This window comes from Mustela nivalis (genome assembly GCF_964662115.1).
Source record: "Mustela nivalis genome assembly, chromosome: 17".
NCBI classification, from domain to species: Eukaryota; Metazoa; Chordata; class Mammalia; order Carnivora; family Mustelidae; genus Mustela; species Mustela nivalis.
In genome coordinates, this window is record NC_139036.1 from 25870977 (window position 1) to 25882828 (window position 11852).

Consider the following 11852-nt stretch of genomic DNA (forward strand, 5'->3'; position numbering starts at 1 on the left):
CACTTTTTCATCCTTCCTTGTCTCCCATCTTCCCATTTCTGCTCATACTAATATCACCTTGCCAAGGAGAGGTCTGCTTTTCCCGTCTGCAAGCTCTAGGTCACTGCTGTGCAAACCAGCTTGGTGTGCAGGCAGCAAGAAAAAGAGGGCTTCCCTTTTTAAAAAAATTATTTTTACTAACATAAAATGTATTATTTGCCCCAGGGGTACAGGTCTGTGAATCATCAGGCTTACACACTTCACAGCACTCACCGGAGCGCATACCCTCCCCAATGTCCATCGCCCCACCACCCTCTCCCTCCCTCCCTCCCCCCAGCAACCCTCAGTTTGTTTCCTGAGATTAAGAGTCTGTTATGGTTTCTCTCCCTCCGAATCCCATCTTGTTTCATTTTTTCCTTCCCCACCCCCCATGCCCCCCAACCCTGCCTCTCAAATTCAAGAGGGCTTCTCTTAAGGAAACTATTCCCGCCCCCCTGCTATCAGACAAGCCAATTTCAAAGTGAGCCCTAATGATTTGTGCAAGAATTAGTCAGTCTCCAACATCCTGAATTTTCCTTTTTGATGCAACCTTGTTAGGCAGACAGCCTTAGTAAGAATACAGAACAGGCCAGGGAGGGAACCGACTGTTAGACTAAGAGGAGGCATCTTCACTGACTGGCCTAGGCTTCTGCCCTCAGCCGGTTCTGCTCTGCGGGGTGTGGTACATAGGGCACTGCAGTTAGTGATACTTTGAGTGGTAGTACCAGAAAAGCTGACTCAAGCTGTCTTAAGGGATAAAGGGAACCTGTTCGCTCACATAAGTGAAGCTTCGAGAAGTTGATTAGCTTCAAGCAAAGCTTGATCCAAAGCCTTGGATCCTTAGTCCTCAAGTATGATGAAAAACCATGGTTCCTTCTGAATTTCAAATTTCCCTTCAATATGAGAGTTCACCCTAGGACACCCCACTATAAAGTGAGTCACTTTGCTAGTAGGCACCTTCCAGGATTTACAAGTTATCCTCTTGAGACCCCTACATTGGGCTTCAAGAGGAGGAGAGGTGATGACCTTACCTTCACAAAGGTGGAGCCCACTAGGTTGGCCTCTCTCTTTTCTCTCTCTCTCTCTCTCTTTATTACTCTCCCCTGAGAGTTAGCAAATAATATTGTTCATCAGGGAACTATGTAGATAGAGGATCTGAGAGAGACAGAGAGTGAGACAGTCAGATATACACACACAGAGAGAGAGAGAGATAAGAGATAAGGGGATAGGGGAAGAGAAAGGCGTTTTGGGAGGCAGCTGTGTTCCCACTACATGGACTGAGTTTTCCACTGGATTCCTAGGATGAAGAGTGTGTACATTTAACATTTTGATAGGAACTGGTTATTGCTCTCTACAAACCTGATCAAAATTCCACTTTTTATACTAAAAATTAGTTTAAAACAAAAAGAAGTATGCCTGGGACGCCTGGGTGGCTCAGTTGGTTAAGCGGCTGCCTTCGGCTCAGGTCATGATCCTGGCATCCAGGGATCGAGTCTCACCTCGGGCTCCTTGCTCGGCAGGGAGCCTGCTTCTCCCTCTGCCTCTAGCCTGCCACTCTGTCTGCCTGTGCTTGCACTCTAACAAATAAAATCTTTAAAAAAAGGGGGGGGGCGCCTGGGTGGCTCAGAGGGTTAAAGCCTCTGCCTTCGGCTCAGGTCATGATCCTGGGGTCCTGGGATCAAGCCCCGCATCAGGCTCTCTCTTTGGTGGGGAGTCTGCTTCCTCCTCTCTCTCTGCCTGCCTCTCTGCCTACTTGTGATCTCTCTCTCTGTCAAGTAAATAAATAAAATCTTTTAAAAAAAAGTATGCCTTATCAAAAAATGAATAAACATTTGCATTTCTCATAAGTATGTTGGATTTCCCCCTTTTGAATTTTACAACAAACACCCTGACTAAGTCTTCCTTTCTTATACTTAAAAACATGATCTAGGCCAGGTTTCAGCAAATTTTTCTAAAAGGGTCAGATAGTAAATGTTTTTGGCTTTGTAAACATACAGGCTCAGATGCAGCTACCAAGTGAAGGCAGCCCTGGACACTGTGTAACAGAATAAAACTTTATTTATGAGACTGAATCATAATGGATTTGTTCTGAGAACTATAGCTTGTGAACCGCGATCTCGGTAATCAGTCTGATAAATAAATCTGGTGTTCATAACAGAAGTCTCAGTTGCATATAGTGGCTGATTATTTTTTCTTCTCTTATGTTAGCCACTGCTTTTGTGGAGCACGGATTCTAGGAAACTAACATCCAGGCAAGATGTCTATTGCTGTATGCACCTTATTAAGAAACGAGTGATAAGTCCTTATTGCCGAAGTCACTGGTTTTTGGTCTTCTGTCTGCATGTAAATCACTTGAGGGTTTGGATCTCCAGCTCCAAACCCAAGAAATTCTGTTGCCAGCATTTTAAACAATCATCCCTTGTGGTTCTGGAATACTGAGAAATGCTGGCATAGGCTTACATCTTCGTTATATTATTTATTAGCTGCCTGACCATGGGCAAGTTGTTTCACTTCTCTGAGCCAACATTTCCTCTTCTGCCAAATGGAAACCTTGGTGAAATTATTAGGATTGAAAGGACAATGCATAATTTTTCGGCAAATTTGGTTCGTGGGAAAATGCATGAATATACACAAAGAATGAATATAGTTAATGTATATACACTATATGCTAGGTAGGTAATATTTCATCCTCACTGTTTTCTAAGCTAATGCTTTGTGTTTTAGCTCTCAGGAATGTGTAGAGACAGGTATTACCATCATTTCCTTTCTGCTGACTTGCCCTTTTCAGATTTTCTTACTCTTCGCCCCTTAGCCCACCACCCCTCCATCATTTTTTCCAACTGGAGATCCTGACTTCATCACAAAACAAAACCCATAGAAGCACCCAAAAGACTGGTTTGGTTTTGAGAAATTCCATTATTTCATGCAGCTGAACACAGAAGTGGTAAATAACATTCTATAAATATTTGTTGGTTGATGGTTTTGAAATGATTTCCCCCTAGAAAATGCTGAGCATAAGCACCTACATGCTTGTGCCAACCACTGTGTGATTGGAGGGGTACCGGGGCGTGGTGAAGAGAGTGTTGTAGGAGCGCTCCCTGCAGGCAGTCAAGAGTGCGTGGAAATACATTACAAAGATAAGTCTAAAGAAGTTTAAATTCACATCCAGAAAGAGGCCCAGAGTGTAGTAGCTTGATAACTGGCACCTAGCACAGGTAGCTTCAGGAGTTGAAGGAACATTCTTCCCTGGGCCCAGGTCCCTGCTCCCTCATTGTATCTAGTTTCTTATTGTTCCCAGGCCACTCAGGGATTCAGCTCCGGTCAATGATGTCCTTGGCTCCAGGACTTGGTGGGGCTGACACAGACCTCGTGGCCTCTTTGGTTGGAAAGCTGTGAAGAAGGATGGAATTATAAAAATTGAGGATTCAGCAGGAGAATTCCCGGTCCCACATTACTCCGGCTGAATTCTCTTTGTCTTAGGATACTCAGAGTCCGCCTCCTTCCTCAGGACTGTTTCTCCAGCCTCAGACTCCTAGACCTTTCCTCAGTGACTCCTGGGGAGGAGTCTCCTCAGGAAGTCTCCCCTGTGCCTGGGGCAGCTCTCCCCTGGCTCCCAAGCCCCGGGCCAGGTTAGAGAATACCCCTATGGCCTCTTCTTATGTCCTGCCACTGGATAAGACCTCGAAGGTCTGGGTTTCCTAGAATGGCTCTCATCCACCTGTGATGCCTTTGTAGGCTGTTCCCTACACAGAGTCCTGCTGGCTCCATTTCTGCATGTCCTGCCTCTCCCCAGAGATGGGCAAGAGGACTAGCTCTGGCTGCTGGTCTCATAATAGCCATCTACCATGTTGCTAGGAATCTGACAGGAGGACATAGAAAAAGCAGCAGATCCTTGAGGGCCTTTGTGTACTACGAGGAAAGAAGCAGCCTGAGCTGGAGTCATTTTTCATCACGATAGTGAACCAGCTCCTTCTGCCTAATGATAAAATTAGAAGAAAGAAGATAGAGATAGCATTGTTCAATAGTAAAAATCTTCGAGCTCTAATTTTTTCCCCTTAGCTTTTATCTTGTTCTTTCATTTGGGACATGTTCCTCTGTCTCCTCACTCTGCTTGACTCCGTGTTTCTACATACTGGATGAAACAGCTACCCCTATCAGCTCTGAGGGAGAACCTTGGAGTTCCGCTTCACCCCCAACTCTCTGGGTCTCTCAAACCCTGGTGATTGTCCAAGCAACCTGTTCTATTTTTTTTTTTTTTAAGATTTTACTTATTCATTTGACACAGAGAGAGAGAGAGAGAGAGAGAGAGATCACAAGTAGGCAGAGAGACAGGAGGAAGCAGGCTCCCCGCTGTGCAGAGAGCCCGATGTGGGGCTGGATCCCAGGACCCTGGGATCATGACCTGAGCTGAAGGCAGAGACTTAACCCACTGAGCCACCCAGGCGCCCATCCTGTTCTATTTCTGATAGCTCTTGGTTGTTGAGGGTGGGGCAAGACCTGTCAGTGTCCTGAGGGAGAAGATCTCAGTCAGCCTCCAGGGCCAGGAAACAGGCCTTCCCCCGGGAGAGGGTTTGTGTGTCAGCTGCTGCTTGTGCAGTACCCCAGAGCGGTAGGCTGCTCTCCCTGATCTTACAGTTGCCTGGGACCCAGAAATGCACCACAAAAACTGGAGCACCAGATATGTGAAAAGGTCCCCTCCCAGAGATACTGCTGCTGTGGAGCACAAGAAAGGCCCTCTGTCTGGGAGAGAATCCCAACAGGCCCTGCAGTCTGGGTGTTTCACCAGGTTTCCTAGTTCTCTCAGGGCTTTGGGTCTTGGGGACTTGAACCGCGTTGGTTTTCAAAGCCAGGTGTCTGGGGATTGTCTCTCAGGTGCAGTTCTTAACAGTTGGGGTGTCTGTTGTGGGGTAGGGTCCCTTGGCTCCTCAGGGAGAAGCTCCAGACTGAGCATCACAGTGTGCGAGCGGGAGGGAGATGGGGGGAGTTATTGTGAGGCTGTTGCTCTGTCTTCTAACCTACCTCCATGGAGTGGTGCTCCACTAGTTTTCCAGTCTTTTCCAGAGCAAATTGTTCCCCATGTCACTATAGACTCTGTGTATCTGGGGAAGGAGTGGAGGTCCTATGGCGGATTTTCTTATGGCACCATCTTGGACAGACCACTTCCTCTATCTCAGGCTTTTGCTCTAGTCTTGAGTTTGGTCTCTATTTCCCCTCTGCAGGAAATGCAGCTGATGGAATAGTCTGGTGTTTGTTCCAGTTCTATTGGGGGAAAAGGAGAGATTTTCTCTGTAAATCACCTGTAAGTTGGCACTGGGTGAATTTATTACTCGGTTGATCCCTGGGAAGCTGTTGAAGCTGGATTCTGCCCCTGTTGAAAACCAACTCAGTGTCCCCCTTCCCAAAGTAAGACAAGTCCCCATCCTGCCCTCCATGTACATAGACTAGAATGCTAAAACTCCTTTGGAAAGAATAGCCACCTTAACAGGTAATGCAGGGCATTTTGAAAAGCCCTTGGGAAGCCCTCTATTTCACTTGGCTACCCATAGGACCTTCGCATTGTGGTCTGAGAGCAGGAAAACAACAGGAAATGGCAGCAGGAGACACATGAAAGGCAGCCTGGGAACAAAGAGCCATGGTGAGGAGGATAGTGGGGACCCAAGAGGGTGGGCCAGAATGAGACTCGCTCTTGCCAGCTTTCTTCTGGGGTCCCCTATTTTTTTTTTTTTTCAGGTATGCTCTGGACCTAGGGGAGATGGAAACTTAGGGTGATGAGAGAGGAAGTTTGTAAGTACAGTGACACCTTGTTGACTTGTAAATACAAGAGGGGTCTTGGATAACCACAAGGCATAGGGTATTTGCAAGAATGGTTCAAGTGCTCAATTGACTAGGGCTGTTTATGGGGAAGTGGTTTCCCCAGCAAGAGGAGGTGAGATGTTGGTGTCATCCCGGGACCACACTTAGCTGGGTTCTTCTCATTAGAGCTATGTAGTCATAGTTTCCCCCAGCAGAACCAAAATTTCTTTATGATTCCATAGCTGTTCTTACTAATAGACATGACATGCAATGATGCCATGAGTCCTGGCCAGTATACCCAGTTTAAATTGCACCCACGTGGACAGAGTTGTAATAGCAAAGACTGGGCTGCAAGAGGGACTGAGCGTGCAGGCAGCCTTTCAGACACCACTCATTCTAGAGATGCATCAAGGGCCCAAATGTACAAGGCAGACAGCATAAACACATGTTGGATATGGGCACTAACGCACATAAGGAACTTTAACTTACCTTTGCCTTTGACCTTGATAATCCATGACTAGGAATCTATTTCCTATGTAGATGAATTCAAATATGAAAAAAATATGTCTCTGGCACATTGATAGCAATTTAAACTTACCCAATTTAAATTACTTACAGTAAGAAAATAATGAAAAAAATACGGTATCTTCACTCGAGTTGCTATTTGGGAGGCTTTACAAATAATGCAATGTCATGGAAAATGTTTATGTTATGATAAGTTAAAAGGAAAACCCAAAATGCAAATTGCCTTTATCTTAATCAGGGCCCACTCCATGTGTTGGGTTGTGGTCAATTTCATATGATAATTTTTCGCAAATACTGTTCCCCGAAAGGAAGGGGAATAGAAGAAGTAAGTATGAGGTGTCCTCTGTCATCTATGCCTTTGTCCATCCAACTCTCCTATTTTCTTCACTATGGCAAGTTCTGTAATGTTGGTTCATTGTTCTGGGTGTCCGCTTTTTTCCCTGTCCCCAGTCTTCTGCTTCAGGGTCTGTGGCGCTTGTGTCCTACCCCACTTAGCATGTCCTGGGGTGGAGATGCAACCTCAGTTTTTGGAAGTTGGTTTAGCGCCATGAAGAGCTTCATGTCTCTTTAGCCTCAAATTTGAGTCATTGTCGTTTATAAGGCAACAGGAAGTATACAAGTCAGCGAGTTCCTAAAAGTAAAGTAATTCAGGAAGATGGAAGACTAACAGTTTCTAACCCAGAGATCAAAGGAGATGGAGCATTTATCACCTACAAAGAATTAGTGCCTTTCAGATAGTAAGAAAAAAGTCCACTGGAAAAGGACAAACATATTACAGTGAACATGTATTTTGCTGACCGGCATCCCTCCTGGTACCAGAAACCCACATTTCTCTTGGGAAGCCTCTCTTCCCCATGATTCTCAGGCTTTAAGATTATGTGACGTTCATCTATCACAGATCCAGGTATGCGCCTTGAGTGGCTTAAGCAAATCCATGGAACGCATCCCTAAAGCCACAGTGACTGGTTAGGAACTGGGTTTCTGATAGGGGTCAGTCAAATCCAAAAGAACCTAGTGATTTTCTTCAACGGGGACATAGGCTCTCTGCTTGCAGACAGCGAGCAAGGATTCATGTGACTTTGGAAGGTGCCAACAGCCATCCTGGGGCTCTGGCATGGACTGAAGTCAGGGAAAAAAACAGGACTCGGGGGTTACCATGGGGCTTCCACATGCAGCCTTCCCTGGAGCCAGTACCCTTCAGCCTTGGGGCCACAAGGCTCATTTAAAAAAAAAAAATTATTTATTTTATATCTTTTCAGTGTAACAGTATTCATTGTTTTTGCACCACACCCAGTGCTCCATGCAATACGTGCTCTCCTTAATACCCACTACCTGGTTCCCCCAACCTCCCACACCCCCGCCCCTTCGAAACCCTCAGGTTGTTTTTCAGAGTCCATAGTCTCTCATGATTCACCTCCCCTTCCAATTTCCCTCAACTCCCTTCTTCTCTCTAACTCCCCTTGTCCTCCATGCTATTTGTTATGCTCCACAAATAAGTGAAACCCTATGATAATTGACTCTCTCTGCTTGACTTATTTTATTTAGCATAATCTCTTCCAGTCCCGTCCATGTTGCTACAAGGCTCATTTATTCAAGCATCTCTGAGTTAGGTTAGTTTGTTTGTTTCCGCCCCCCCCCCACTCCCCCCAAACCACCAGCATCCTGAGAAATGCAGAGACCTGGTCTGGGCGGAGGTAGAGGGTCTGTGAATAGTAACAGCCCCCAAATGAAGCGTGGGATCGGCGGGCCTGAAGAAGTAGGAGGAAGTTTGCCAAGGACCTCATTAAATGCAGTGCTATTTAAACTTTGTGTGCATCAGTATTACCTGGAGCCTTGTGAAAACAGATGGCTGGGCTTCACCCCCTAAAAGGAAGAGAAGGGGTTGCTTAGGATTTGCATTTTCACTATGTTCCCAGGTGGTACTCATGCTGTCTGGAGACTGCCTCTTGAGAACCAAGCTAACGTGGTTGGACTGGGCCCTACTGTCTCTTGGTGCTAAAGGCCCTGTGCCAAGTGCTAAATCTGCAACATTGAGGATTTTGATTTAGGGAAGAGTCTAAATATTGGAATAGAAAAGCTACTTCTTGCATCCGTCAGTGAGGTCCTCTAGGAGAGTTTAGACTACTTGGAAATGGCCTTATCTGACATCGGAAAAGGAAACAACTCATCTTTGCTAAGAAAGGCTCTTCCAACCCACCAGCTGAGAGCCAGACCTTTGCAGTCTCTAAGGGCTGCATATGCAGAATTTTCTCCTTGAAGCTAAAGTTAGTGCAAGCTGAGGCAGGGAGGTGGGGAACTGCACAGGAGATAAAGCGGGGGTCTAACTGCACCCCTCACCCTCACTCCCCACCTTCTCCGATGAAATGTTTATCTCTGACAAGGACAGTCAGCTCTGTGTGAAGGTGCAGGGAGGACGTGGCTTGGGGCGAGGTATCAGTTATTCATCATTTCCATGCATTGCCACACCTCTGCACGGGCGACGGCGAGGCAGAGGTGTAGGGGTGGCTGTGGGACTGAGGGCTGTGCTGGGGAGCTCGCATTCCCACCCCCCCAGTTAACATGCAAAATATACGACTGGACAAGCTTTCTGTTCTCTACTTGTAGATGACGCATGGAACTGATCAGAAGCAGAGAGATGAGAAACCTATCGTTAGAAGGGTGTTAATTGCTGAAGAAACCACAAGACCAGCCAGAAATGGCCGTTGATTGCTCAACACCCAAGGCAAAGCCCGGGCTCCTAGCTCACATGGACAGGAATGGGCAGCCCCCAGAGAAGGGCTCCTCCCCCATTCATATCTCAGAGGAGTCTGGGGAGGACATTCCCCAGGGAGGTTCAGCAGAGAGGCTGACCGAGGGTCTCAGCCATGTCTTGGACTCTGCAGTGCCCCACAAGCTGATTAGCAATGCTATTGCCATTCTCCCCTTTCCAGCACAGGAGTCCTTGTTCTGTTTATGCTGTTCACAGTGCTTGTGTTTAGGGAAGGCTGCACCTGGTTAAGCTTCTCCTTTGACTCTGGGTCACAGGACCTTGAGAAATCATTCACTGTAAATAAGCAGTTGTTGTTGTTGTTGTTGTTGTTGTTTTGGTCTAAAGAGGCTGGACACCAACAGTGAAGAAATGGTGACCGTTCCATTGCTTCTTTGGGAACAACAACTATTCCTCCCATTCTGGTGGTGTCTACACACTTATCATGGGCGTGGGGGGTAATGGTGTTAGGGGAGTGGGGCTCCTCGGAGTGGAAGGGGATTGTAAAATGTTGCCTGAGAGGAGGTGAGTGTGTGTGTGTATGTGTGTGTGTGTGTGAGAGAGAGAGAGAGATGGAAGTCTCTGGCAAATGACTTGTTTGTCACATTAACCTCTCTATATGAAAGCCATGATGGCATCAAGACTGTTAGGACTGGCCATGGCAAGCTCTATTTTCTGTGTCAACTCAGGATCACTAGAGAGTTATTCCAGTGGATGGAGGATCACCCATCAAAGCATAGGGTCACATGAGAGAACGATGCATCCTTGTTAAAGATTAAATAAAAGAGAAGTGCAGAAAATAAAAAGGTGGAGTGCCCATTACAAAAAATAAATAATAATATTCATTTCCTCTAAGAAACCACAGCTAGCTACTTGACAGGTATCTTTGCCAAATGTTTGCCCTTGTGAATTTATATATATATATCTATACATATAAATAAATATATAAATGTATAAAAATAAAAATATATAATACATATTTAATATTTCTATATTTATGTATTTAATATAATAAATACATATAAATATAAATAAATGTATTATATATATTAGATAAAATATATATATTATATCCAATTTTGGATTAAAAATTAAATTATTCTAGTTCGTCGTCCGGCGGCAACCATGGCGGGTCAAGAGGATCCGGTGCAGCGGGAGATTCACCAGGACTGGGCGAACCGAGAATACATTGAGGTCATCACCAGCAGCATCAAGAAAATCGCGGACTTTCTCAACTCATTCGATATGTCTTGTCGTTCAAGACTTGCAACACTAAACGAGAAATTGACAGCCCTTGAACGGAGAATAGAGTACATTGAAGCACGGGTGACAAAAGGTGAGACCCTCACCTAGAGCTATGCCATGCTGCTGCTGGGAAGTTGCTTCATGGAACGCAAGCCGACGTGGGAAAGGCCCCAGCAGCCTCAGCTCCTTCCTCTCTCCTTAAAGAGCAACAGGGCTTATTCTTGTTTTTGGTTTTTATTTTTTTTTTTTCAAAAGTGTGGCCTTTGGGTTCTGCCATGTACGTCGGTGTGTGATGTGGCATGTGGGAAGACATCCAGGGAAGCTCTTAGAACCAACATTAGGCATTTTATCTTTGAAGTAACATTTTGTAGAACTATCTGTCAATGTATGAGGCGCTCAGAGCCAGACGCCTGGGACTCTGTTAAGGTCCTCCCCACCTCTCTTTCTCTCAGACTTTTCTTACAGCTCTCATTGCCTCTGCATTGATTCTGGAAACAGTCTTTGTCTCCTTTTCACCTTTGGTGGGGTTTGGGAGGCAGTCCTGGCCGAGACACTTATGCCCTGGCAAGGTGGCCACCAGAGAATGTTGTTGCTAACCCACCAGTTTCTTGTCCTTCCAGGCCCCCACTTGGCTTGAAGGGACATGTTCAGAATTTTCTTTCTGTCACTTGGGGTATCTTTGCCTCTCATATTTCCCTAATAAACTCCTCAACTTAAAAAAAAAATTAAATTATTCTAAGCTGAATGAAATAATCATGGCTCACAAAAATGATATTATATATATAAAATATATATGATATATAATATATTATATATAATTATATATAAATATAAATTATAAATATAAATATATAAATATATATAAGCCAAAACCAATATATATAAACTAAAAGGAACATTATTCTATACATACATATATAAATATATATAAACCAAAACCAATATATATAAACCAAAAGGAATATTATTCTATACATACATTCTGTATCATGCGAGTAGGGTAGCAATGCCTATATTAGATGTAAGCACATGCAACCTTTGCACATAATATGATGCATACTTTCCATAAATATGTGCGTGTGTTTTTCTTTTTACTGATTGCAGAATTTTCCATGGACAGGCATCTCAGTCCTCTACTGACTTAGTCCTTTGCTGACGGTTGTTTCCATTAGCTTGCTATTCACAGACTGTGCTACAAAGAATATCCTTGTGCGTACATATTCTTGTCCTTTAGTAGGACTGCTGCAAGACACATTCCTAGACGTGGAATCAGGGCACATGCTATCTAGGTCTAATACTACGGGCCTTTTAATGTTTTGCTTCATAGCAGCTTTTAATTATACGCTAAGGAGTTTGAGCAATACAATTCTGCACCAATTTTGGATAAAAAAATTAGATTATTCTAAGTTGAATGAAATAATCATGGCTCACAAAAATGAAAACGTTCAGTTTTTCCACGAGTCTTTTTAACTTGTCTTCTGCAGAAAGGACTCTGGCTCAGTGTACATTCCTTATTGTTAAAACT

General features: G+C 44.7%; 1 protein-coding gene across 1 annotated transcript; it reads left to right on the forward strand.

Moving 5' to 3' along the window:
* The first annotated feature begins 10190 nt into the window (after positions 1-10190).
* On the forward strand, positions 10191-11052 carry LOC309851773 (putative protein BRICK1). Its single transcript, XM_082707433.1, has 2 exons — positions 10191-10485; positions 10583-11052. The coding sequence occupies exon 1, from the start codon at positions 10208-10210 to the stop codon at positions 10433-10435; it is 228 nt and encodes a 75-aa protein (XP_082563559.1). The 5' UTR covers positions 10191-10207; the 3' UTR covers positions 10436-10485; positions 10583-11052.
* Positions 11053-11852: the final 800 nt, after the last annotated feature.